Raw genomic sequence first — 27942 nt, 5'->3', positions numbered from 1 at the left:
CGCTTTGTTGCGGCGCGTCTGCGCATGCGCGCCGCTTTTAAACCAGTGGACAGCTCCAGGTGCTGAAAGAACAAAGCCTTGACCTTTGAGCGATGAAAGTGATCATCCCGTTTGAAATGCGCAAAATGATTATTCCCCACCATCAGCAGATATTTGTAGGTTTGTTTACCTATCCATCTAGCTTTCTTCTGATCCATTTGATCGCGTATATGGCTTCATCAGCTTTGTAAAATGAGTCATAGGTGCAGAGGCCTTACAATATGGGTTTTCTCACAGCTTTTAAAAATTTCTGAACCCACGAATCCTCATCTCTGCCGGGACTCGAACCCGGAGCCTCTGGATTAGAAGTCCAGCGCGCTATTCCATTGCGCCACAGAGACTGGGACACATTTTTTCCCGTTCAATAGCAGGTTTATACCGCCCCTCCCAACCCTGTGCAGCATCCGCTCCATCCCTCAGCATCAGGACCGCAGTCCTGTGAATAATCCCGCGCCGGCCGGTAGGGGGTGCTGCCGCCGCGCTGCCATGCGGTCCCTTAATGGTCGTTAAAACCAGCAGGAGTCCCGCTCTGCACCCCCACTGCTTCCAGGCAGGTAGTCTCGTCAAAATATCATAACATCGACATTATTGAAGCAAGACTGAGGATGGAACATTTTACAACGTAAGTGCATCAACAGTTATGAGGCATGGGGTTCATTCCTTTAAGGGGAATAAACAGGCCGTGCTTTATTACCCCACTCTCATATTTCTCAGCTTGGTGAGTAATTTTCAAAAGGGTTTGGTGTGAACCAACTCATGCAAATCCAGCCTTAAATCCTCTAGAGCTTGAACAATTTTCCAGTCCATCACAAAGACATTTGTAGTCTGGTGGTTCTCAAAGCTCAGGTGGAGATTTGCCTGCTTGAATTATGCTCAGTGGAAGTCATCTACATGCCAAAATCACAACAATCAGCCGACATTTAGACTTTTTATTGTTATAACATCCAATTTAAGTCAGAAATGGTTTAATGTAGAAATGCTTGTTCAGATATGGAAGTGACACTACTGAAGCGAATTTAGCACTGCACTGAAAAAAATACTTGCAGGTGTGAAGACGTGGCTGCTTTCTTTACAGGCAATGTTTGATGATACGTGAGGCTCACAAGTACATTTTCAATAGCAATTTAAACAGATATTCAAACTGACAGGCATATTCCCTTCAAGCCACCAGTAATAAATTGATAAATGATTTTTTCTGTTGCTAACTAGACTGCGAGTTAAGAGTTGTTACTCTCTGCTAAAGTTTTTTTGATCTAAAAAACAGACGGATTTTAAAAACCAACTGGTGCATTCGTCCCTTGAGCATTTAGCCTTTTTTTTGTCTTTCATGTGCTCTTGGTACGGTACCCTTCACAAACGGAGCCATGACCCTGCTTTCATTCACACGGCAGGACAAACGCTGCTCGGGTGCAGCGTGTAGCTCCTGTTTGGCTCGGAGGGAGGTAAAGCCTGAGGCGGGCTGCCGGTGTGAGGTGCATTCACAGACAAAGAGCTTTCCCCGCTGCACAGCTTTTCTGATGTTAAAAATGCATCTGAGCATCTGCGGCCTGAAGAAGGTAACATATGAATAAAGGCCTATGATGAACAGCTCTGGAAACACAAACAAGTGCTTTACACACAGCGGGCACACTGCCTCGAGAGCCAGTGACTGAGCACTTTGGGCAAAGAAAAATGATGAAGGGTCTGACATAACATCACATTAAGACAAATGACAAGAGTGAATAACTTAAAAACGTATCTACTTATGGCTTCGACTTATTGTTCACTCTGAGAACAACTTGATCATTTTGCATGATTGAAGATTTGACGGACCCTGAAGCTTTTCAGACAATAATTGGTTGCAAGCGACAAAAATTACACAATCATTTCTGTGAATAGAACAATATAATATTTTATTGAATACTTTAATGATCAAGCCTGCTTTAGGCCAGGATAGAACATTTACACAAAACGCAGACAGTACAAGTCATCATTCTCTTCAACGGCCTCTGCTCATGTCTTCCCTTCCGGTTTTCACATCAAAGCCAAGGCTATGGACGTGATGATCGACAAACCGATGACCGTGTAACCAGTACGGTAGACCTCAGGGATTCTGAAGCCTTTTCCGATATCCCACCACTGAGATTTGAGGAAGGAAAGGAAAAGAAAAAAACAAAAAAGAGAGAGAGAGAGATGACAGTTTAGAGGATAGGTCTCCAAGTACAGTATCCGTTTTCCATTAGAAGCAAAAGCAGAGTGGGTAAACAGGAAAACAAAGAAAAGGAAAACTACAGAGGCAGGACACATGCTAAATGCTGAGACAGTAACACATTACTCGAGATTCTTATATGTCCTCTAGTATAAAGGAAAAATCAAAGATTTACAAGATTACAGGTCAAATGATTTAAACTTACCAAGTGGCGAACGCCGTTGTAGGTGTGGTAAGATACGGGGAAGGCGATGCCAAACTTGGCCAACCCAATAAGGAAAGGGCCAATGGATAACGAGTGGATCAAATCCAGATAGTATGGGTAATTTCCAGGTAACACCAGCGCCAACATGCCGAAGGCTGAAATGGCTGGAGACAGAAAGCAGTACTGAATTAAAATGATGGAAAATATGTCGGAAAAGTGGAAAAAAAAAACCAAACAAACAAAAGAAGCTACCGTAACTCTGCAAAGTCACAGGACTCCAATAGTTAGTCATTAGTAGAAACAGATTTTTTTTAATAACATAAGTCATGTTCTCCTCACTTATGATTAAAGGTCTAACAGTAGCTTTTATTAAAACAAACTCCTAGCCGGGGTCCCGTTACAATGCTTTGAATATAATTATACATAGCTTTTATGTCTTTAGTGTAAGGAGGTTTAGATATTTTATTCAATTGAGATAAAATTGAAATCAGATACCAATAACAAAAGTCAAATATTTCAAAAGACAAAAACTATTAACTGGAAGAGTGAACTTACATAAGTTAAAACATTCTATGGTTAAAAATAAAACAACTTTTGAAAGCTTTCTAAACTTCTATTTCACTGCCATTTTGCAGACCAATTTGGTTTGGCACACATGGAATCTTGCTAGTAACCCGAAACGGTGAGCGACTGTTAATGACTGCGAGTCGGAGTCCAGGAAAGTGACCTTGGATGAACCCATTAACATGTAAACAAAACTTAACTCTGCTTTTGAAGCTATCCCATCAATGTCGCCAGCACTAATGCACACTATCACATTGACAGTGCGACCCTTTAAACCAGGAGTATAACTTGAAGCTGTTAGCCTCCAGCATTACACTTCACTTTCACACACAACGCTTGAATGATATTGAATGGGAGCTTTTTAAAGAAAATTCCACTAGATGCTCTTAGCAGAAATCAATACTCATGAAGTAAAATGCCCTGAAGACTTTTTCTGGGTCAATCAAAAGTGGACAACAGCTTTACAACATAGTCTCACTTTGATATTTGAACTATAGCTCAAAAAGCAACAACTTCTTGTTGGATAACCTTTTTTATATGAAAAAGATGTACATTAACTCATGCACCATCTTTAATTGACGAAGGAAACAGATGTGCATTACCTCCACTGAGCCCAACTCCAGTCCCTCGGTGTGTGATGGACATCATCATGGGGACTGACCATCTGAAGTGCAAAGTGGATACAAAATAGTTGTTATAACACAAAACAAACAGCGAACACACACTTAAAAACAAATACATGCACTAAGCTGTCACTGATGTTAACGTGAGCTTTGAAAACACAGCTTCAGCTCTCTGCAGATCTCCCGCTGCAACTATGATATATATATATATTTATATGTCTGAATGTACAATAATATATTTAGCTAATGCTCTTCAACAGGGCAAAACAAAAGGAGCAAAGATTCCATACTAATGACTCAATAGAAGCTGGTAAAAAAAAAAAAAACAGAAAAAAAGGAAATTATAAGACACATACTGAATAAAATGTTTTCTCAAGGTCATGTTCAATTGCCAGATGGCACTATTAAGATGTTTTACTGCTTTAAATGTCTGTTAATTGTTTGTGATGCTGCTGTGTAGACATTAAAAGGAGAATAGTGACAACTGCCTTTTAGAGGAATATCATTATAAGCCTGGTTGATTTCCGACAACAGACCTGTGATATCTCTGAAACTGTAAAGCTTAAGTTATACAATATCCTCAGAACAATCTATTTCAACACTAAACTTATCTCTGTCTATGCCTTTGTTTTCTGAGCAAACAAGAGTAACAGATAATACATACTGGTAGATTGAGATATGTGGGGACATTGGTCGGTTTAATCTGGCATTTTTGTCCCAAAACTTGTTCATCTCCTCTTTAGCTGTGCTTCCCATCGGAGCAGCACTACAAATGAGGGGGGAAAGAGAATAAGAAAAGAGAGTTTGCAGTTTCTCAATTTGCATAATGTTTAAATTGCATTCAAGTCAGCTCTCATGCAAACATCAAACTCACTGTCTATAGAGGACATTGTAGTGAGGTTTGGTGAGGCAGACACCCTGGCGGGCCAAAGTCCTGAAGAGAAAAGATAAATCAAATTTAAGAAAAGAAGTTCAGAGATTTCTGGCTTACTGTTGAGACAAACACTGGTTATGAAACTCAAACAGCATTATAAAGAAAGAGATGTAGAGGAAAGTTTTATTAAGAGGATAACTGCATCAGCATTAGAGACATTAAAAAACACATTTCTCATGCTTTTTTCACAATGTTTAACAATTCTGACATTATAAGGCGTCCTCATGTTACAAAATGAATATATAAATAGATCAGTTAAAAAAACTACTTCTGTATGCTCCAAAGAAATATATCTTTACTTGTGCAATACCTTAATTCAGGGGTCTTCAACCCAGGTCCTCAGGACCCCCCTGTCCTGCATGTTTTAGATGTTTCCCTGCTTCAGCACCCTGATAAAAATTACTGTGTCATTAACAGACTTGTGCAGACCTTGATGACAAGCTGATGATGGCCAATAATTAGAATCGGTGCAAAGAAACATGTAAAACATGCAGGACAGGGGGTCCCAAGGAACAGGGTTGAAGACCACTGAATTAATTTGTATTAACAAATTAACTAAGACTATTACTTAAAAAATACACTCCCAACATTCATCTGTGACCATTGCACATGTTTGTAACTCTTCCGGACCAGCGTTAACACTTTTTATTCATATTTTTTATGTGTTGTGTTTTTTCATATATCGTGTTTGATTCTGTTTGATTCTCTGCAACGTGCAATTATGTAAATAACATCTGTAAATATACTAGTATTTCTTATTATTTATTTTTCTTCTCCTTCTCCTTCTTCTTCTTATTATTGTATATACCAGTTTACTGTTTATAGTGCGTTATTATTACTGTATTTGTTATTACCATTTCTATTGATGCCTCTTGTTTTTTGCACTATCCCCTTTGCTGCTGTAATCTGCAAATTTCCCCTCTGTGGGACTATTAAAGGATTTCTTATCTTCTTATCTGATCTTATCTTATCTTATTGTTTGTTTCACTTTGATTGTATGTGTTTGACTCTTTGTGCTGCCTCTTGCCCAGGTCGTCATTGTAAATGAGAAACTGTTCTCAATTGACTTAACTGGTTAAATGCATAAATAAATAAATACAAATAAAAATTACTAATGATGATCTTGCATTTGTGACTCATAATGACACAGCTTTTATAGTTATAGCAGATATAACATTGCTTTGATCTACCTGATCGGCACTATAACAGCACCTTGAGATTAATTAAAGGGATAATAACAACAAAAAGCTTTATTTATGTGTAGTTAGTGCCCCAGACAAGGAAATAGACTTTTATTTCTCTTAATACTTAGCTCCTGAAATGTAAACGATCCCGTTTATAAATGTATGCAATAGTACAGATTTAGATCGCTTTGAATACCAGTATAAAACTAAACGTGGCATAAGTAATCCTTTAATCTCCTCATGAATCATACTGGAAGCCAAAGTCCACTTTGGCCGCTTAGCAGCACCAGAACACACGTAGCTTCAGAGCTAACGCCAGCTAGCGCTGTCCCCGGCCACATTTAGGCTATAAAACAAAAAATGATAACAAACTGAAGCTCTAAATTTGAAGAGACTGAATTATTCCCAGCTTTAATCAAGACAGAGTGACTCGTAAACGCCCGAAAACCCCACCAACGACCCAGTAGTTGAAGAGCACAGAAGCACTGACCTTAGCAGGAGCGCCATGTTTGCTGCGCAGTAGCGGAAGTGACGTCAGTGTTGTTGTTGTTGCTGCAGGGCTGCCGTGGAACCTTGAAGGGACTTGAGAAGGTCACGCTGAGGTCAGCAGAGGTTAATGTTACATACTCCCGATTTACGTCATGATAAACACCAGCACAGTTTATACACAAACTACTCATACATACAAATAAACACATGGATTAATACAACAGTGTGCCACCGTGAAAACAATTAATCGACACAAATTAAATTGTAAATTTATTTATGTTATTTTTGTAATTCTCAATGAAATCCTTTTCATATTCTATAAAATAAAATGCAAACTATTATCTTCACTTCACTTATTTCAATCTTTTTTTTTCAGTTTTGTTTAAAAATGGAAAAAAAAAATTCCATAACCCTTATTTCATACGTACAGAGCCCCTCTGGTGACATTTGAAAAAAATAAAATAATGCATGGCCACGCATTAATAACTCGTGGCCACGAGTTAATATCTCGTGGCCACGAGATAATCAATGCGTGGCCATGCATTATGTATCTCGTGCTCACGCATTATTTTACCCGTGGATGGCATTATAACCTACTGTCTGGACTTCGTGGATGCAACTTTGGTGGGATGGTTATTCTACGGAGCCCTTCTGGTGACATTTGAAAAAAATAAAATAATGCTTGGCCACGCATTAATAACTCGTGGCCACGAGTTAATATCTCGTGGCCACGAGATAATCAATGCGTGGCCGCGAGTTATTAATGCGTGGCCACGCATTATTTTATTTTTTTCAAATGTCACATGTTATTACTACATTTGCCATGACAATACTCTTGCTCTTTAATATAAATAGACTATGATTACCGTTATTAATGATGAGAAACCATCCCACCAAGGAAGTTGCATCCACGAAGTCCAGACAGTAGGTTATAATGCCATCCACGAGTAAAATAATGCGTGGGCACGAGATACATAATGCGTGGCCACGCATTGATTATCTCGTGGCCACGAGTTAATATCTCGTGACCATGAGGTAATCAATGCGTGGCCACGAGTTATTAATGCGTGGCCACGCATTATTTTATTTTTTTCAAATGTCACCAGAGGGGCTCCATATTATTCATCATTAATAACGGTAATTATAGTCTATTTATGTTAAAGAGCAAGAGTATTGTCATGGCGAGTGTAGTAATAACATGTGACATTTGAAAAAAATAAAATAATGCGTGGCCACGCATTAATTATCTCGTGGCCACGCATTGATTACCTCATGGTCACGAGATATTAACTCGTGGCCACGAGTTATTAATGCATGGCCACGCATTATTTTATTTTTTTCAAATGTCACCAGATGTCTAATTTTTAAGGGTTAAACTTTGTAATACTTGTAATACTCAGATATATTGTTCATGAGAATTTGATTCTGGGAACATATTCTGGGAACATAAAAGACGGTTGTGTTTTGTTTTTTGCTTAAATTAGTCCACCTAAATTAAATTGTAAATTTATTGATGTTATTGTTGTAATTCTCAAAGAAATCCTTTTCATATGCTATAACATTAAATGCAAACTATTATCTTCAATTCCATTATCTCAACCTCTTTTTTTCAAAAAAAAAAAACATTCTATAACCCTTATTTCATACGTCACATTTTTAAGGGTAAAACTTTGTAATACTTATAATACTCAGATATATTGTTTATGAGAATTTGATTCTGGGAACTTTACATTAAAAATACATGATCTAACGGCTAGACTAGTGCTTTAGGTTTGAACCCTCTTGTTTGATGTAAGAATTAATCTGCTTTATATCACAGGCATCCGTTTTCTATACTTTTGTACAGATAAAAGACTGTTGGCTGTTTTGTTTTTAATTTATCTTAATGTGTTCAGTGGGTTACGGATATGCTCTGCATATTTAAGCACCCAGACTTTTATTTTAAAGAACACGGTGTGGCGTTTGAATTGCTGAAATGAGCAGTTCTCTCTCTATTTGTTTTTGAACTGCAGCATACCAATTAAAAAATGTAAATCTCAGTACCACAATACATTTTCCACTCCATTTCAGTACATCTAATCGGAACTGGGCCCAAAGAAGGCAACATTTCTGTAGCTTATGTTTTTATGTGTTTTGACTAGGAAACTCTAAGAAAAAAACTTGATAAGATTTTATCAATGCCAGTACCATCATCAGTTCTGCTTATTAATCCTCTCTTTGATTCCTTGACCCAGTTTCATTGAGATTTGCAGCCTAAATACTTTTTCTTTACTATCTCAAATTCTAAAACAAACACTGCCAACAGGTCAGTAAAGTAACATTTCTGCAGGTTACAAAAGTATCTCCTCTTCAACCACAACTGAAATGGTGCTACACACACTTACAAGTCTGCCACTTCATTGTTGCATGTCAAAATAAAAAGGTCTTATCTGGTATCTTTTGTCTCTTTGTTTCTAGTGCCTTTTCAGCACCTGCCGACATCGATGTTTAGTTCCAGTTCATAAAATTTAGCCCCAGTTCTGAGATGGAAGTACATTCGGTGTCAGTGGTTTTCATCAGTGCTTCTGAGGCCATGCCTCAATTTCCACAACAGAATCTTGTCTGTTTTTACTGCAGCTCTGCATGTAGATCAGCAGATCATGGCTAATCAGTAAAGATTTTGCACCTAGTCCATTGTCTGCAGATATTTCTCTTAATTCTCCCAATAAATGGCAATGTAAGAAACATCCCTCATACAGGACTTGCGTGAAATAGGAAGACATTTGTCATTTCACAAAATACTGCACAGAAATACTGCAACTGAAGGAACAAGTTCTCCCTGTACTTTATTTTGCTTGAAGAAATACCATGAAAATGTTTGATTAATTATATTTGATCCGTTTCAGCATTTTTATTTCTTCCTGTGTACTGTTTTCTAAGAAAAATTGGTTTTACATTGAATAATAACTTCCACACACACAGAGAATCAGATATCTGCTCACTGCACAAAGTTAATGGTGCCCAGAAGCAGCCTTAAATTGCATTCCTGGTGGCCTGTTCTTATTTAATCTAGAAGCAGGGAACATGTGCTCCTCTAAGTCATAAAGCCTGGTGGTAGATGAGAATAAAAAAATAAAGTCAAAGCAACAAGGAATGACAGACCACACAATCCACGAAGATACACATTTAGGAACAGACTTTATTTGGTAAAATTAACAAGATGAGCAATGTTTGGTGTTGCTTCACAGCCAAGCAGGCTACGCAGATTAAAATCACTGTGGTAACAATTTCTATAAGGCACAAAAGGTGCACATGGCTTTTGTTCTGCTGAAAATGATTTCTGATTTTAAAAGAATGAAAAGAAATAAACAAGGCACAATAAAAAGTCTATTTTCAGCTGCATTTTATGATAATCAGATTTGTGAACTGATCCATGCAATATTACAAATGACAGATACACGTACAGTTACAAGTTACAAGCAGCAAACACACAAATGCTTGCACACACACACACAGAGAGACGCACAGTTTAAACTGACATTTTCTGAATGTTAATAATATGTCTCCAGCTCCACCCAACCTGGAAGAAATGAGGAGAGAGGCGGAAAAAGAGAGGAGGATTGTCAGAGAGTAAAATGACAGGCAAGCAGGTCTCATAATATCCCTTTGTATCGCTCTATTTGTATTCATCTCGTTGCCTTTGTCTCCCTACATTTCCAAATGAATCCCCTCATAATTCTGAGACTGATCAGCAGCCCATGACATACAGATTAACAGAAATGATTAACTGTCACGTTAGATTGCATTTGTCTCCCACTGTCTGGCCCCTCATCGTTCAGGCGCTGTTGCGGGGAGGAGATTCTGGGCCATTGTCGGGTGTCTGTATCGTCTGCATGATCTTTGAGCCATGTCTCAAGAGTCCTCATCAGCCTGCTTTAATTTCCTCTGTAATCATTTGCTACTGGTTCTGTTGGTGTTGACCTGGTATGTTCTATTTCCTGGTCTATGTTCGACCATATTTTATGTTCGCCTGCTGGCAGAGAACATAAACACTTCACCCCTCCTTCGGTAATATTTACCAGAGTGCCAAAAGGATCTAAACTGGGCATATCTGAGTGTTTTTTGTTGTTGTTGTTTTTTTCCCCCCTTCTGTTTATCACCGAGATGCAGCTTTGAGCTAACAATAACAAAGAACTTTGATCGAAATCTGTTGTACGCGTAGAAATGGGCTCAAGCATAGGATCAGATTAGATTTCACCGATTGTGTAAAAATGTTTGAACTTCGCTATTGGACATTCTTTTGTCTAAAAAATATGATTTCATGCTCAATTTATTAAACTGACTTTCCATGAAAACCACCAGAGGCCGGTGCATTTTCATGCTGTTTTGTCAGAATCCAAACCTGGAACACAAACCGTAATCAGTCAAGTGCTGCGGAAGCCGCGGCTTTGAAAGCTGGAGGATTGTTGGGTATTAAACGCTTTATATTCTGCTGGATGTTTTCTGATAGTTTTCAGCTGCTTATTTAAGATTTAAGCTCAAAGTTTCTCTCGTGGTTAAAGCTCGGTTTAGTCGCCTTCATGTGAAAAATGATTACAGTTCCTGTTTCACACTACATTTAAATTTAACAATAGTGATACTCAAGTCTGTCGCAGAAATAGGGTGAATTAGTTAAATGAAAGATTTCAATAAGACAGCTGCAGCCACTGTTATAAACCCCTCCGACATTGTCTTCAATTTTATACCAAAATAAAAGCTTATACTGTAGTAATCGCCCATAATTGCAACCCAATCTAACAACAATTCAGTGATTATTATCTTTATTATCTTGAAAAGTTCTTTGTGCTGGGTGAACAGGACACAGATTGTAAAGGTTTACATGAATGATTTGTTTCTGTATCAGGAAGAAGCACAAAGCAGGACTTGGAGCTTACGGTGAATTTGAGGGCAATTCTCAGGTCACAAATGCTTTTTTAGTTTTTTTGTGTACAATTTTATTGCATTTTCTGCCCCACGTGAAGATATAGACTAAGACAGCAACATATCTTGCCGGCTTTGGCTCAAGTAGAAAAGCACAGTATGAACCGTTTAGTTTACCCATGTTTCCCGTTTGTCATGCAGCCCAAACATGACGTTTGTTGGGATGGGTATATGATCGAAGGGATGTGTTTAAATGTGTATTTTATTTCAGACTTAGCTGGTTAACAAGCAGTGGTTAAGGTTAAGATTGATGTTAAGTAATGTCCAGTTAATTTTACCAGTTGGAGCCATCCTGTGAATATTGCTTTTATTTTATTTATTTATTCATTTTTTTATTTGAGAGAACCAAAAACAGATAAACTGAATATCTGGCCAAAGAGAGGACATAGTTATATCTTTAAAGATACATATTTTTATTAATATTTTTTAAATCAAGACTTGACTTCTCATTGATATCCAGTTAATGTCGAGCCACTTGTTCACTTGTGCATATTTAATAACCGCTACATGGATATAATCGGGGTGATCCAAACCAACAGACCCAACAGTGCAGCAAATGTTGTAAATTAGTCTTGCAGTTATCATTTTTACTGATTGCAACCGGTTAAACTAACTCACCACCGTGCTGCTGATATTGTCAAATAACGTGATACGAAGCAGGCATTTAATCTCAAATCACTCAGAAATATTGTCAGCAAAACTGTAATCTATGAAATATTTTTATATGATTGAGCCATTTCATCATCGAGCCAATGAAAACTTAGGATAAAAATGATCTTATAAAAGAAGATTTTACAAACTCATGACTGCCAAGATCCTTTTAATACCCGAATTCATTTGCACTCTGTAATATTTGTAAGCATGAAACTGTCAGTTTCTTAGAAAAAACGTTAGGAATGATGAATTATGTACGGAGGATGTCAGAAAAAAGCCTGACTGAAAAAGGGCATCTGCGCTTCTGAGCTACGGGAGGCAGCCACCATCGACCACCAGCACTTGACAACTTTTCCTCCACTTTAATAACAAGACAAACAAGCCTGAAACCTTTTGATCTCAGTTTTACTCAATAACTGCTTACCTCCTGGGCTCCTCCGCAGAATGTATTTGCGAACTTCATCATAAATGAAGATGAGAAGACTGTAGGGGAGGGCGCAGAACCACCACATGATCCTGAGAGCGAGAGAGAAAAAGAGTGGGTTGGGAGGGGATGGATGCAGTCAGGAGGTGCAGGAGAACTACAGTCACTTCCTAATAATACGGATAACAATGTGGCGGATACAAAGATCACAGACTTCATTGTAGGTCAAGACTGGCAGGCTAATGGCAGCTTATTAGGTCTTAGAGGGGTTATTTCTCAGTTCAGTGGAGATATGCATATGCAGAGCGTACTTCAGGGGGTACATGCGCAGGGCCACGTCCATTCCAGGGCAGTAGGAGAGGAAGGCAGCCAGACCTGTCTCAACGAGTAGCCCAAAGATCAGGATCCTGTTTCTGTAGTGCCAAAAATATACACATATCAAAAGGGAGGGAAAACAGGCCTATGGAGCTAAACAGTGGATCCAATCTCAGCTTGAATTTGTTCCTTAAGAAAAGAACATAAATTCTTGTTTCATGCTTTGATCTTACATTCTTCCTCCTCTCTGAATGCCATGCTCACTTACTTCATGCCTTGTTGAAAGAGAGAGTTCCTCCTGGTCTTGCAGATGATGACATCCGCCCACTGGACGATCACAATGCTGGTGAAAAAGGCTGTGTGGCAGGTGAACTCGATAATCTTTCTCTGCTCATAGGTCTGCAAGAGCAAAAACACAAACATGGCTTTTACATTTTGTCAGCGCTTTGTTTTTGCCTTTTTTGGAATAAATCCTTGGTTTTTGCAACTCCTGCCTCCTGCTCTCCTGCATTTGGGTCCACACCATACACCAGACGTGACACATTTAGTATCAGGATATTCAAATGGGGGATTGTGGGGACAGTGGCTGCTCCTTACCCACTGCTGGCCATAGCTGTCCTCCAGATCGTTCCTCTCACGGTCGTCCCAGTCGATTCGGATGCCTACAAGGCGGCTCGGGCGGAAGCCGTTCTCAGCCAAAATCACAAAGTAGGCGAAAAAACCAGCCACGGCCTGCATCATTCCTGTCGGAGAAAATACAAACGCCGGCCTATCAGAGATCTAAGGAGCAAGACTAAAATATTATTTTATCAATCCAACATCAGGAAATGGAAACAAATCATGTTACATTATAAAATACATTACTGCTAGGTGTATATCAGGTTGTTGCAAAGTCAAATGCTGTTCTAGCTTTAACAACAATTGCATGATATGTTCTTGAACTGAACATAGTTTTCTGTAATCATGAAAAAAATGATTTTGATCAGTGTAAAACTGGTAAAAGAAACAGAAAACGTCACATTTCCATCACTATTTTCACGTTTTCCACCGTTTGTGCCAACTTCTTTCCTCTGTGGTTTGACTGGCCAAACTTTATCACAAGGCGTTTCTTTTAATAACCTGCGGACTGCGTTTAGACGAGCTTTTATTCGCGTCGTGTCGACATCATAGATTTTCTTGCACAGTCACAGCTTCACAGCGTTACTGTGGGCACAATTGGTTTTTAAACCAAGTCAAAAAAAAGGTAGAAGAGATTAACTTAAACCCCTCTGATTCGATGCAGTGTGAGTGAGATTTTACCGTTTGAGCTGGAAGCAATGCAAACAACACCACCACATTTTCAAAACACTTTAAAAAAAAAAAACGTCGATAAATGTTAGAGCAGTCAAGAATTAAGAATAAAAGCAGAGGGTTTAACTTCTCAAACATTCATTTCCATTTATCCATTTTTATTCAATTTCATGTTTCTAGTCTTTTCAGAGGCTGAGCTGGAAAGAAAACAGATTTTTTTTTTATTCGCTTTAAAATTTTCAAGAAAGCCTTCAGGCCTAAAAGGGCGTTTTTCAATAAAGCGCTGGATCATTTTGGGGTAAAGGAGTCCGATTTTGTAGCCGAAAAGGTAGCGATACATCTGGTCAAATAACACATCCAAGACTAAAATTTGTATGAATTGAGCAGAAACCAGTTACATGTATGACTAATAATTAATAAGACTTCATCATTGTGCATTTATGTTCATATTTATTAATCAGCTTCGCCATTTCTGAGCCTCTTTGTTGAACTCAACTACTGAAGCAGGACTTCTGTGTCTGCAACCAAAGCTGCAAAACTGTTGGGCAAAGAAACACAAATGTGCAAAAACCAAGACAGTCACCCATTTAATAAACACTTTTACCCAAAGCGTCTTATGAATGAGTCACAACAAATCAAGCCGCAGGACAGTTACAGATCTATGCATTAAGTCTATTAAATAAATACAAAAAAAGAAACATGTTAGCGGCCAAAAAAGAAAGTGCAGGGTCGTCCTGTGAAGAAGTAAATCTAGAAAAGTGCAGAAACATGCAAGTTAAATTACTCCATCTTTGAGTCTCAGGAGAAAACACATCAAAATGTTTAAACTAAAGATTTTAGGAAAAATAAATGTAGTTTTGAAACTGATGAGAGCGATACGCCTCATAAACTTTTCCTAGGGGGGGATGTTTCTCATCCGGCCCAGATATGTTTGGGACCAGTTACTAGAGTTTGGGGAGATGAACGTTCTTTTTTCCTGTCATGATGCATCACATTTTTCAACTGGTGAAAAGGTGTGGAAGGCGCAGTGACTCCTCACTTCTGTAACGGATACAGTCCAGCACCGTGTTGGTGGCAGATGCAAGGCCGTCTCTGTAAAAGGCTTGTGTTTTGGACCAAAATAAGAACTGTATTTACCTGTCAACATCGATTTTCCCCTTCCAGACATGCAAGCTGCCAATTTCACAGATATGAATGCATCCCCATGCCCTCGGAGATGCTGGCTTCTGAACCGAGCACTAATGAGTCTTGTGAGACCTCCTGCCTTTAGTCCAGAGGACACGGCTTCAATGGCTTCCTAACATCATTTCAAATTTGGATTTATCTGACCACAGAACAGTTTCTTTGCTGATGGCAAGGTGAACTTTGCTTTCAAGGAAGTCATGGGCACACATTACTGATTTCTTATCTTCTCCAGACTCTCTGAAACTTTTGATGACGTCTTGTGCTGTAGATGATGGGGTACTACTCTGCCCAACTTCACTTCCTCAGAAATTTTGAGGCCCCTGCCTCGCTAATATGCTCTATTTGCCCCCTGTCACGTCACTGACCTGCTGCTAATTAACATAATTTGCAAGATGCTCCTGCAGGTGGTTCTTCTTAGAACCACTTACGTTTCCAGCTTTTTGTTGCCTGTGTCTATCTGTTTTACGATGTGTTATAATTTCAAAATGAGCTCATATTTTTCATAAAATGGTAAAATGTCTCACTTTCAACATTTATCTAATAATCTTTCAGCATGATCTAATTTCCCTTCAGGGATTAATAAACTATTGCTGAATTGAAGTCAATTGAATTCGTCTCATCTTCTCTCTTCTCTGGTGAAATAACAGGCGGGTTTATGAGATTTGCAAATCATTACATTCTATTTCGATCTACAATTTAAGCAGCGCTGGCAGTGTAGGGATTTACAACAACTGTTAAAGATATATATATATATATATAAATATATATATATATATATATATATAAAAAGGAAAATCACATATCCATAAAATAAAGTTGTGCAACAATTCAAACAAATCTCTATTTGTTGTTAGAATGCAATATCAACTTTACTGTCTGTCCAAAGGTGGCAGAAAACTGCTTTTTGCCGGTGCTCAAGTATAGATTTAACGCATCATATTTTGGACAGATTTAATACTAGAAATAAAGGAAAATGACAGACCACAGGCATTAAGAATGGAGGTGAATGCTGGAAGCAACAATGTGATTAGTTGCAGTATGCAACTAATATAAAGTGTGCAGTATTTATGTGAGGCTGTTCAGGACGGTTATTGCTGAGGGAATACAGGACTCAAGACAACGCAGAGCAGCAGCGGAGGCAGTGATGCTACAACGGAGGCTGAAGGAAAGGGATTTATTTCAAAACATGACACAATGCTGGCCTGCATCCCTAAAATCTGAACAGCTGTGTCCACCAATCACAGACCACCAGTTTGTCGGCACGACTTTCCTTTTTATTTTTATTTATTTTTCCGTTGGTGGAGCTGCAGCTTTTGTTGCCGTTGGTTTCGTCTCTCCTGTTGGAGTCATTAGATGCCACTCAGCATTGGGACTTGGGTTTAGCAGGAACCTCAGAAGCTAAAGCTGTAATGTCACAGCAGCGGTTTGTAAATGTGATTTGTTGTGCCTTGCAAAATCTTCGCCTCCCTTTTATGAGAATTTACATGCCAGTCATTCTGAGCTTGTTCAGTTCCAAATAAACCCCTGTCATACTTTGCCCTATTTACCAGAAAATGGGCCAGACTTTGATCTTTCACTGTTCCCTTACTAAATAAAACCAGAAATGAAATTAAAAAAGAAAAGGATGCATTCGAGGAAGACTTCAACCACAGAAACATGACCAAGATTAAGCCGTGGCAAATATTTACACGGTTCCCTCTGACTTTACTGTAAATGTCACAGCAAATAGAGGAAAATTGTGGGTTATCTCCTCATCCTTGGATCTATTTTCATTAACTATAAACACTCAAACATTTACAGAGGCACCATGAAATGTCAGATTTTCAGATAAATGTCAATAATTCTAAGTTTTTATGTGTGAGATGTTTACTATCACCACAAACTTAGCCCCAGAGGCCTGTCACAGGCTTAAAAGCTGTTGCCCGGAAGGGTTATGACACACAAGAGGACGAACCTATCTGTCCGTACGCCATGCTGATGAGGCGTTCATTGACCAGCTTGTCGGTTTGGGGGTTTCTCGGCTGCCGCTTCATGATGTCGCTCTCTGCCGTCTCGTAGGCCAGTGAGATGGCCGGGACCTGGGGGAGGCGTGCGGGACAGAAACATCCAGACAGATAAAGGGGCAGTAATTCATCTTCATTGCGTCAGCGCAAAGGCACAATGGCGAAGGCAGAAATGAGGTGGACTACAGACTGATGACTGGGAATATAATAACTCAATCGCAGAACGGATGGAGGAAAGTCAGAAAAGGGGCAAGAGTGACGACAGTGACGGAGAGAAGGGTGGGGAGAGGAGACAGATAGTGAATTTCAAGACATTCATAAAACAGAAGGGTAGAAAGGTCCCTGCAATAAAGATCTTATACTGGCTGGTTTTACCAGTTAAGCACTAGAGCAATATGTCTGACTTAGGGAGGGAAATCTCGGGGACTTAGGTAGGATTTGAGGTGGGAACCTGGCACTGCTTGAGACTGAGAACCTCCTCTGTAGTCGGCAAATCCACTTTGTTTTGGTGTTACACCGCTCCGACCCACAACCCAAGAAGACGATAAGACGGGGAGAAATATGAAAACAGTGCTTTTGTTTTCGTTTTTTCCTCTCTTGCACGCATGTGAATGTGTGCCGCATCCAAATCTCCGTCTTGAAGCATTCTTAAGTCTGCTACAGAAGATAAACATCTTTTTTTTTTTTCCTCATGGCCACGCTTGCTAAAAATAATCAGGGCAGACTCCATGTGCTAGTTGTCACTGCTAAATCTCGGCAGAGCCCTTGAGCCTGTAGCCAGGAGTTGCACTAAGCTGTTAACAAGCTGTTAACATCCTCACCAGCAGACGTGGGAAATCTGGAATTTCACTTTTGCAACATAATATAAGCGTGCAGAGTTTGAGTAATTTAGCAAACATTTAGATATCTTCATTTTTGGGTCTACCCTTCAAAGCATCTGGCTGTTCACTCCCCCAGATGTTATTAAATCCACACAGACTCGTTACTTTGAAGGGTTGGCTTTTTTATATGCAAATTAGGAGAACAAATTGGGTGTCTTTAAACTTCAATCATTTCATCTTTAAAGAGAAATCAAGCCAAATAAAGCCAATAAATCCAGCCCTGTGAACCAAGAAAGCTGAGTAAATATTTTGTCTGCTTGAACAAGTCTTTTCTGCTGCTAGGAAACCAAAGATTTTCATTACTGGTATCACTAGTCACCATGCTTTTCTCTCTCTCTCTCTTTTCTTTTCCAAGATGAACAAGCTGTGAAGAAATGCTTCTCTAGAAAGTCAGACGAGACCATCAAAATGCATGCACCTAATTATCTATAAAACTTTTGACTGTGATAGGAGACGGTGATGTATATGAACTAGTTTCTGCTGCACGCCACTGTTTGCTTGCTGAGAGCTAGAAAAATTAAAGTAATGAACGCAAAAGTCGCTCTGAATATTTCATTCTGTGGTTCCTTTCTTTTGTAATGATGGATTACGCCCCTCAGGCAAGCGGCGTGCCAGCAACCCTTTTTTTTTTTGCTGCTGCTGAGAATACAAAAGAGAGACTGGCATGTGGAAATGGCAGAGCTGTGAAATGTAAATCTGTATATGAGTGTCACCCGCAGTCTTTGTTCTGCTTGAACAAATGGACGTCGGCGGTGAGCCAAAAGCGAATTTCCTCCACTGACAGAAAGAACAAATTAAGCCAAACATTTGCTCTTTTTACCTTAGCCTCTTGAATTTGGATTAACATTATTTCCCTTAATGTCATCTTAACCTTGCCTGCAGATAATGCAACATGCTACTATTAAGCATTCTCTCATTAAGAAGAACTTTTGGAAATGAATAAGAATAACTCAGCGAAAGGAGATGAATCTGAGATTACAGGAGCTATGATCATCTTTGTGAGCTTCAAACATTAAAAAGTTGAATAAAAGAGCTGAAAAATCAATGTAAAAACCATCAAAAAGCGAAATGTGTTATTAGGCTCAACTACATAACAAACACTCAGTGTTAAACTTGCTGAAAGAGAGCAGGTTTATTCTTATTTTGTTCACGACTCACCATGTCCGTGCCCAGGTCAATGCACAGGATGGTGACGGTTCCCAGAGGAAGAGGAACGCTGAAAAGGATGAAGAGCAGGAAGGGCGAGATCTCTGGGATGTTGCTGGTTAATGTGTACGCGATGGACTTCTTCAAGTTGTCAAAGATGAGACGACCTGCAACGTTCAAACAGAAAAGGGGAGAATCTTTACTGGAAATTGTAAAGTACGTCATATCAATAACCTTTTCCTGGTTTTATATTTATTTTCAAATTACTGAGAGATTCCTCCTGACTGCTCCACCGGTGTATTTCCATGACAAATGATTTTTCTCCAACCGTGCTATCTAACTGAAGTTCAATTAAATGTCTCTTGAGGCAAGTCTTTAGTCAAGTTTTTTAATTGCTTAATTAAGATCATTGTAACCCCTTTCTGACCAGGTTGAACCAGCAGCTTCCACTTCCCAACCCTTCCAGCTGGTTTTGCTTCAACAACCACGTCGTTAAGCCACCGGTCATGTCCGCTCCGGCGCAGGTTTTATTTTTGATGAAGCTCCCTCAAGTCACATTGATCTTCAATGGCGGTCAGCAGAGCTAAAAAATATTTGCCTCATTTTCCCTGCTGCTCAATGTTTTATGCTGCCAGAGGGCATTTACACACATGGCTGCAAACAGCAGTCTGCGCTGGTGAACATCAGAATACACTTGTAAAAGCAGCTACACGTGTTGCATTAATTTTAATGTAACAAGGCGAGGAATGTCGGTGTGGGGCTTTATTTATTCTTTCCATGGACCGTATACAAGAGATGCCCGTAGCCACCTGACATCAACTATTTTTGCACGAGCTTCAGATCAAGATAGCAAGCTGAAACCTGAGCAGATAAAAATATCCATTCTTGAATAGTCTATTTACCGGTAACCAAGGAATTATTTTCAACATGACCATCAACCCTGATGCACCTCGGTAATGAAACTATAATAACTTGTATGAATTTTTAATAGGCTTCTTGATTTATCACAAATAAGTTGGTGTTTTTCAGAAGGAAGTGCACTTGAGCAAAACATCTTTTTAGTAGCAAACCCCAGTAACCATTTATGTCACGGCGCTTTTTCTTGTTTCTAAAAGCTTTAAGTTTGAATTGATCACTCATTCATCACTATGTGCAAACATGGACACACTTGCTGGTCCCCTTACAGCTCAATGAAACAATTATACAGTTCTTCCTGCAGGTGTTTGTCTAATGAATACCAGGATGGAATAAAAGGATGAAACAAAACAGATTTTATTTGTTTAGATTATTCTTACCAGAGGTGTCAAGTAACGAAGTACAAATACTTTGTTACCTTACTTAAGTAGAAATGTTGGTTATCTATACTTCACTGGAGTAATTATTTTTCAGACGACTTTTTACTTTTACTCCTTACATTTTCACGCAATTATCTGTACTTATTACTCCTTACATTTTAAAAACAGCCTTGTTACTCTATTTCATTTCGGCCTTTAAATAAAACTATCCAGTTAAATTGCTCCATCCGGATAGAGTGAATTTGGTTGTGGTTGTTTCAGATGTTCTTGTCCAGTTTTGTTCTTACATCCGTTCCCTCAGATTCCTGCAACTAAACTTGGATGTACATTCCAATAAAGGTTAGGATAAATGATAACATGCCTCTGAAGTTTGACTTTTTGCACCATTAATACTTATAGGAAACTAGTCATCATATCTCCTGCTCTCTGAAACACATGTTAATGCTCAATAGTACACATATATGGTTCTTTAATATATTTGCATTATACTAAGATGAAATTCATTTTCAATGGCTTTTGTCCTTAATGGCTTTTCCCCCCCTTACATTACTTTTACTTTTATACTTTAAGTAGTTTTGAAAACTAGTACTTTTATACTTTTACTTGAGTAAAAAAACTTGAGTTGATACTTCAACAGGAGTATTTTTAAACTCTAGTATCTATACTTCTACCTGAGTAATGAATGTGAATACTTTTGACACCTCTGATTATTGTCATATGTGAAATAAAATGTTCAACCTTAATTGGCATCACAGATGCCTTCGATATTCCTCTTAGCCATACAGCTAAATGGAGGGAAACATGCTCTGATAAGTTTAGGATCAATGTGTAAACCAAAGTGAAAGTGGACCAGAGAAAGCAGCGCAGAGTCGTCTGAGGAGGTCAGCAAGGAAGTCAGCATGTTCGCGGTAAAGTCTATGAGAACACCTCTAAACAGTTTCATGTTCCTCTGACAGCAGCTGCAAATATTGTCAGGAAGTAAAAGGACTGTAACAGACTTCCCAGGACCTGTCCAAGAGGAAACACAACCAAAGGTTGATCAGAAGAAAACCAAGAAGACTCTCCAGAACCATGGAGATTTTACTCAGGGTGGTGCCAGACAGCTGGCCGTCCCTGTACAGAAGTTCTTTGTTGCAGCTGGACCAGGTCGATGACTCTTTCATGCTACTTTCGGACCACTTTCAATGAAACGCCACTAGAACCAAAAACAGAAAATCAAAAAGCTAAGTTCCAAGGTCAAGGTCGATCTCTGTGATTGCAGCATTCATGCCTGCTGCTGAGCAGTAAGTTTCCTGGGAGAAAACCTTGGAGGACTCTTCTACCACAAGAAAATAGTGCTATGCTGAAATTAACCTGCACTAGAGTGGTCAAAACAGGCCATTGTGAACTTCGGTCTGGAGCCAGCGGCTAAAGGGAGCATGAAAACGCTAAAATCACAGCACGATAACTCGTCGGTCGTCGCAACTTTGGAGTCGCTGGTGTCCTTCACTATCTGAAGAACAGGATTTGAGAGGCAAACTTTAAAACTTTGAGTTTTTCAACTAACAATGTTATGCAATGAAAGTCATTTTCGAAATATTTGTATGCATACTAAAGTAATGAGGTCACTGTGGCCCTAAAACAAAAAAAGTAGCTTTTTTTCATATTTAATTTATTTTTGTGGTTAATATTTATCAGTAATACGTGGACTGCAGACAAACAGAGCTCCAGTCTGAGCAGTTCAGGCCAAACACATCCACCGACTGATGCAGTCACCGTGACTTCATCCTGTGATTTGTTGACTCACGTTTGAACCGTTCTGTTCAGTGCTTTCTTTTTTTTTCTTTTTAGCTATTTCTGCCAGGGCCGTTTGAAGTTGGATGTTAAAAGCGAGTAGTTAATCTGATTGAAACCATGGAAAATATAAACAGCCACGGCAAAGCAGCTAGCTTATCACAAGGTAACCCTCTCCACAAAACATGTCCTACAGCAATTTGCAAAATGAACAACATGTGCTATCAAAGATGATGTGCAACTGGTGACTGAGAGCAGAAACGCAGTGAGAAAATGTTTGTGAGGAAACAAATCGAGTGGGAAGCATAGTGCCACTTTCCTATAGACATCTATCACACCGGCGTTACCTCCATGCTCCCTCGACACTTAATACGTCAGAGTTTTTCATAATTTTTAAAGTGCTTCAAGCAATCTCAACTCTCAAGTCCTAGATGACAAAAGACATCGCTAGGAGAGCTCTTTTCTAAATCTATCGTCCCTATGTGTCACCTTTTTCCTTTCATCTTTGTTCCCCCGATAGTTCCGTCTTTTATTCTGTCACCTCATCACTCACCCTCTTCCACTCCAGTAACGATTGAGGCAAAGTTGTCGTCCAGAAGGATCATGTCAGCTGCCTGCTTGGACACATCAGAACCGGCGATCCCCATGGCAACACCGATGTCGGCTTTCTTCAGTGCTGGAGAGTCATTCACTCCGTCGCCAGTCACGGCCACGATTGCCCCCTGTGCCCACGAGGACCAGAGGACAAAAAAGCGTCATGAGCAGAAAGATAAGTACCATGATTTAAGCTTTTCTTTTCTTTTTTACTTCCTGCGTTTCCCACTTCTTCTTAATAATGTCTTTTCAAATCAGCTCGAGGGAGATTAAATGAAAAATGGAATTGAGTAGCAATCATTCAGTTACACGGTTGCCCAAGTGAGAGAGAGTCAGGGTGAATTGTAGCATGACCTCAATACATGAGTACACGTGCAAGTGCAGTTTCGATGTGTGTAAGAGCTGTAAATCATGTACTTTACAGAAATGTACTTTTTTTTAGCCATATACTCTTAAATGGGCCCCTATAGCAACTCTCACATAAGGGCAAAGGCGCAAGAATCCTGCATTCAGCTATTGAACCACCTGCACGGGCAAAAAGCTCAAGTGCATTCACAGAAAAACACAAAGGAAGCTGTATTCACCAGTAAATGGAGGGATACACACAAAGGCGCACACTCGATGTCATACAAACACCTGTATTCAGAGACACCTCCACACTTGGACACAGCCGGACACATTCCAGCCTTCACCCAGACTTCACACAGACACACAAACACACACCCTCGCTTTTCAACCGCGTGAACACACACATCGCAATTCAGTTGCAAGTTTTCACAATGGGCCGACGACACCTTCACACTCTCTCTCTTTCGCCCAGACTCCGGACCGTGTACCTGTCTTTGGCAGCCCTCCACAATGATGAGCTTCTGCTGAGGGGAGGTGCGAGCAAAAACTATCTCAGTGTGGTTCCTCAGCAGGTCGTCCAGGTACTCAGCGCTCATGTCCTTTAAGTCCGAGCCGTGCACCACACAAGCCTTGGCATCCCTGTGAAAAAGCACACACACGTGTGCAGATTCAATGAGGGGTTAGTGACATAAAAGGGCAATTATGTAAGGAAAGGGAACAATTGTATTCACTTATCTTTTCATCGACTAGATTTTAAAAGGTCAGCATGCAGGCTGTACTACGAAACCCACGAAATCCTCCTAAACAATGGTGGCTACAAGGAACTTGAAACGTTTGCTCCATAGCCAGGGTTTGGCTCTTCATTTAGCATAGACAGATGTTTTGGAGATGCCTGAGAGACGTACCCAGGCAGGCATCATCTGGTCAGGATGCCTGCTGGACGCCTCACTGGAGAAATATTTCAGGCAAACCACGAGGAGGCCCTGACACAAACCCAGGACACGCTGGAGAAATCGTATTCCCTGGCTCGGCTGTGAACACCTCGTATCCTTCCAGGAGAGTTGGAAGAGGTGGCTGGCAAGGAGGAGCTGTGGGTCTGTCTGTTCCTACACCTGGGTGGATGGATGGATGGATGGATGGATGGATGGATGGATGGATGGATGGATGGATGGATGGATGGATGGATGGATGGACGAATGGACAGATGGGATGAATATAGATGGATGGATGGATGGATGGATGGATGGATGGATGGATGGATGGATGGATGGATGGATGGATGGATGGATGGATGGACGGACGGACGGACAGACGGACGGAGGGATGGATGGATGAATGGACAGATGGGGTGAATATAGATGGATGGACGGACGGAGGGATGGATGTCTAAACCTTCAGTCTCCAAATCTGTTCAGCAGTTAATCAAATGAATGCTTGTTCAACTCAGGGGACCATCAACCGATGTAATAAAATAAAAAGTCTCCAATCTTTTCTTTATGGCAGGTCAGATTTTGTTCTCGTCTGTAAACTGAATGTTTTTCATAATCCTTTTAATATTTTGGATTTTAATGAGGAACTTTTGAGTATTTAAAGGAGCTTGAGGCAGGATTGAGGCAGGATTTATGAAAAAAAATTGTATACGTTTTAAGTTTTCTAGTAATAAGGTCAGATGAAGCGTTCCAAACCCAAAATAATGAGCCCTCTAGTGTATCTCTCCGTTGCCTTGAACAGGCTGTGTGCTGCAAAATGTGCTGCAATTCTGGGCCCGAATTTCCCGCGCTGTCCTGCGGATGTGACGTCACATGACGCTGCATGCACGTTCTCCCCGTTCTCCCGTGCCGGCTTCACTGTTGGCTGCAGTACCCCCAACGGCCGAGGTGGTGAAGGGTGGCGCTAGAGAGTCTAATTTCTTAAAAGGAGCCTCTTGCTCCTTTAACAGAACACTGTTGGTATACCCTGGAGTCCCCGGTACAGGAGCCAAATGCCCCATGAGAACATGAGTCTAGGACCGGGCCGAGCGTAAAGGGTTTTATGACTGATGGGGGTAGGATGGTGGATCTGTTCTGCAGGAGTAAAAAGTCCTGACACTGATAGGTTAAGTAGTCAGGAACTGTGCCGACCAGCTGGCAGATATACTGTTTTATTGTATCTATCAGACCCCTCAGCTTCATCAGGCCCCCAGCCCAAAGCTAAGGGTGCTAAGACTCTGGTTGTTTTGGACCTGTTGTACTGACTTCTCTTGTCATGATGGTGGTTTATCTGATCTCTTATTTCCTCCACTGGTTCCTCCAATGGCTGCATCCTCCCTCCTCTTTTATTGTGCTGTACACTAATGAGTGCCAAGTATTAACAGGACAAACCGTAGCATCAGAGATCATAGACTAGTGTTAGTCTTCACTGTTGGACATGAATGTCTCCAAGAAGAGGAGAATGGTGGCATTTTAGGAAGAATCCACCTGTTGTTCCTCCCATCACAATCAATAATCAGTCGGTTGGAGGTGTGTATCAGTACAAATATGGCACCATTACTGATGATGAGTTGACCTTTGTGGTTTTAAACACAGACAATTGTGAGTTGTTTTAATGTAGTCCATATGTCTTTTGGCTGGCTGTATTAAAAGTTGCCCCTTGGGGATAATAAAGGTGCATATGACCTATGAAACAGGTCAGTCCAAACTATACACCCGGGAACGGTTAAAGGAGCATGAGGCTTCTTTTAAGAAATGAGACTCTCTAGCGCCACCCTTCACCACGACGGCCGTCGGTGGTACTGCAGTCAACAGCGAAGCCGGCACGGGAGAACGGGGAGAACGTACATGCAGCGTCATGTGACGTCACATTCGCAGGACAGCGCGGGAAATTCGGGCCCAGAATTGCAGCACATTTTGCAGCACACAGCCTGTTCAAGGCAACGGAGAGATACACTAGAGGGCTCATTCTTTTTGATTACCAGAAAACTTAAAACGTATATGAATTTTTTTCATAAATCCTGCCTCAAGCTCCTTTAAAGAAGCGATGTGTAATAATTTCTGAAATCTAGTGGCCAAGAATGGAATAGCAACCATCTCAGATACCGTCCATCCAATCTAGCACCACATTTCATCCAGTAAAAATTACTTTTCTGACACGAACGCACGAACGCACGCACGCACGCACGCACGCATTTACTGTATGTTTGTTTTTCATTGTTGTTGTTTATTTTTGTTACTCTTGGCAAACGGCTTTGGTGGCAAACCGGCGACTGCAAGGTTCCCACGTCTTGCACCCACAAACGAGCCCAATTCATGACCCCTCCAACACCATGCCTGACAGCTGATGAGGAGTGTTGTGATGATATGGTTAGTTTGGTTACAACTAGTTTGTTCAGCTAGAAGAGGCTTCCTCTAAGCAAACTCGTTTCACATGCTGGCTGAGTACTGGGTAAAGCTGCTGGGATGTCTACTCCTGGGAAGACTTTTTTGGGAGTATTTTTCCACTTGTAAATCATCTTTCTCACTGCAAAACAAAAAAAAGCCTCCCAAGTTTCACTGATGTATAATAGATCAAGTGCATCTGAACAGAAGCACGTGGCTACTGTTTACCCTCTTAACTCCTATGGGAGCAGTAAGGGCGTACTTATTTTTCCACACGCTGCTTCTGAACCATGGCTTGGTTCTTTTTTTATTGCCTTTGAATAAATAATGACATGATATGATTTGTCTTGTGTTATTATTTCTATCAGATTGTATAAACTCTGTTTTAGGACCTTGTTAGGCATACAGTTTAGGTTACAGGGTGCACTTTCTTTTTCCCGTGACTGTAAACTGATGCAACACATTTCTCAGCTCCGTCTTTAGACACACAACCTTGTGCGCACACACATGCAGGAGACACACCGCTGTTGCCCACACCCTTGACTGCTCACACAATCTCACAGTGAGTTACTCCAAGACGCTTGAGCACGCAACCAAAACCTTCTGAGGCACCGGCGCGTTCACAAGCACGCACACACACACACACACACACACACACACACACACACACACACACACACACACACACACACACACCTGGGGTTGACTTGGCTCAGGGGGATGTTCAGTCTCTCAGCGATGTCTTCAACCGTTTCGTTGCCCTCGGAGATGATGCCCACACCTTTAGCGATGGCTTTGGCGGTGATCGGGTGGTCCCCGGTTACCATGATCACCTGACCACAGACAGGAGGCCCCACACATCACAAATCTTCATCACATTTAACAATCCTGTGTCATCAGGTGGGTGGTATGCTTCGGCTGCTGTATAGTTTGAACATTACGGGTCGGTAAATCATGCAGAGACTGGAGATTTAAATGTTTGGTCAAGAGAGTAGCACTTCTCATCTTGTTAAAATGCTCTACTGGGAAAAAAACAGGTTCTATCGCAGCATGCGACAATGCTCATGTACCTAAACATTTCTTCACATCAGTGCCACCCACCCATTAAGTATTAAAATAAGCAGAAGGGCCAATAGAATGCAAGTACATTAATAACTGAACATGTCACTGTAATGAATCATTTGGACTCATGCTGTGCAAAAAATATGTGCACTACACTGAAACTGTAACAACCAGTAAATAATAAATACACCAAAGCACTGCTTGCTTCGAGAATATGAGAATAAACAACCCTCGCCTACGTGCAAGCTCGTCCACCACAGGACTTCCTGCCTTTATTTCACAGTTACTTAAATTACAAACGACAAGCAGAGCTGTAAAATGATGTTTGCCGACTGCTGCAATGTTGCAGATGTTTCTGTGAGCGTCATAGTTCATGTAGGGAGTTTAACTGTAAATGTTTCCTTTCCTTACTGACGTCACAAATCAAACTCCTT

General features: G+C 40.4%; 2 protein-coding genes and 1 non-coding gene across 3 annotated transcripts in view; all 3 read right to left on the bottom strand.

Moving 5' to 3' along the window:
• Positions 1-306: 306 nt before the first annotated feature.
• trnar-ucu (transfer RNA arginine (anticodon UCU)) lies at positions 307-380 on the bottom strand. The gene has a single exon. It is a non-coding gene; the product is annotated as a tRNA-Arg (tRNA).
• Positions 381-1904: 1524 nt separating this feature from the next.
• Positions 1905-6288, bottom strand: sdhc (succinate dehydrogenase complex, subunit C, integral membrane protein). The gene is made up of 6 exons (XM_061731875.1): positions 6228-6288; positions 4494-4553; positions 4284-4385; positions 3599-3660; positions 2433-2596; positions 1905-2157 (listed from the first exon to the last, which is right to left on the bottom strand). Exons 1-6 carry the CDS (start codon positions 6242-6244, stop codon positions 2053-2055), a joined length of 510 nt encoding a protein of 169 aa, XP_061587859.1. The 5' UTR covers positions 6245-6288; the 3' UTR covers positions 1905-2052.
• Positions 6289-9386: 3098 nt separating this feature from the next.
• atp1a2a (ATPase Na+/K+ transporting subunit alpha 2a) overlaps positions 9387-27942 on the bottom strand; it is a 54818-nt gene continuing 36262 nt past the window's right edge. The window contains exons 15-24 of the mRNA XM_061731871.1: positions 27143-27279; positions 23582-23732; positions 22705-22873; positions 19096-19250; positions 17008-17131; positions 13176-13321; positions 12847-12977; positions 12575-12676; positions 12264-12355; positions 9387-9785 (exon numbers count right to left, since the gene is read on the bottom strand). Coding sequence (XP_061587855.1) covers positions 9757-9785; positions 12264-12355; positions 12575-12676; positions 12847-12977; positions 13176-13321; positions 17008-17131; positions 19096-19250; positions 22705-22873; positions 23582-23732; positions 27143-27279 — 1236 coding nt within the window. The 3' untranslated portion in view covers positions 9387-9756. The remainder of the gene's footprint in view (positions 9786-12263; positions 12356-12574; positions 12677-12846; positions 12978-13175; positions 13322-17007; positions 17132-19095; positions 19251-22704; positions 22874-23581; positions 23733-27142; positions 27280-27942) is intronic.

Source organism: Cololabis saira, chromosome 10, assembly GCF_033807715.1.
Source record: "Cololabis saira isolate AMF1-May2022 chromosome 10, fColSai1.1, whole genome shotgun sequence".
NCBI classification, from domain to species: domain Eukaryota; kingdom Metazoa; phylum Chordata; class Actinopteri; order Beloniformes; family Belonidae; genus Cololabis; species Cololabis saira.
The sequence above is the reverse complement of the archived record's forward strand: the minus strand, read 5'-3'. Positions and strand labels throughout refer to the sequence as shown.

Excerpts from the sequence above, each read along its gene's own strand:
- sdhc (XM_061731875.1), bottom strand. Across the intron at positions 4,386-4,493 it reads TACAATGTCCTCTATAGACA|TGCTGCTCCGATGGGAAGCA; the intron begins GTGAGTTTGATG and ends CCTCATTTGTAG. Across the intron at positions 3,661-4,283 it reads CCACATATCTCAATCTACCA|ATGGTCAGTCCCCATGATGA; the intron begins GTATGTATTATC and ends TTTGCACTTCAG.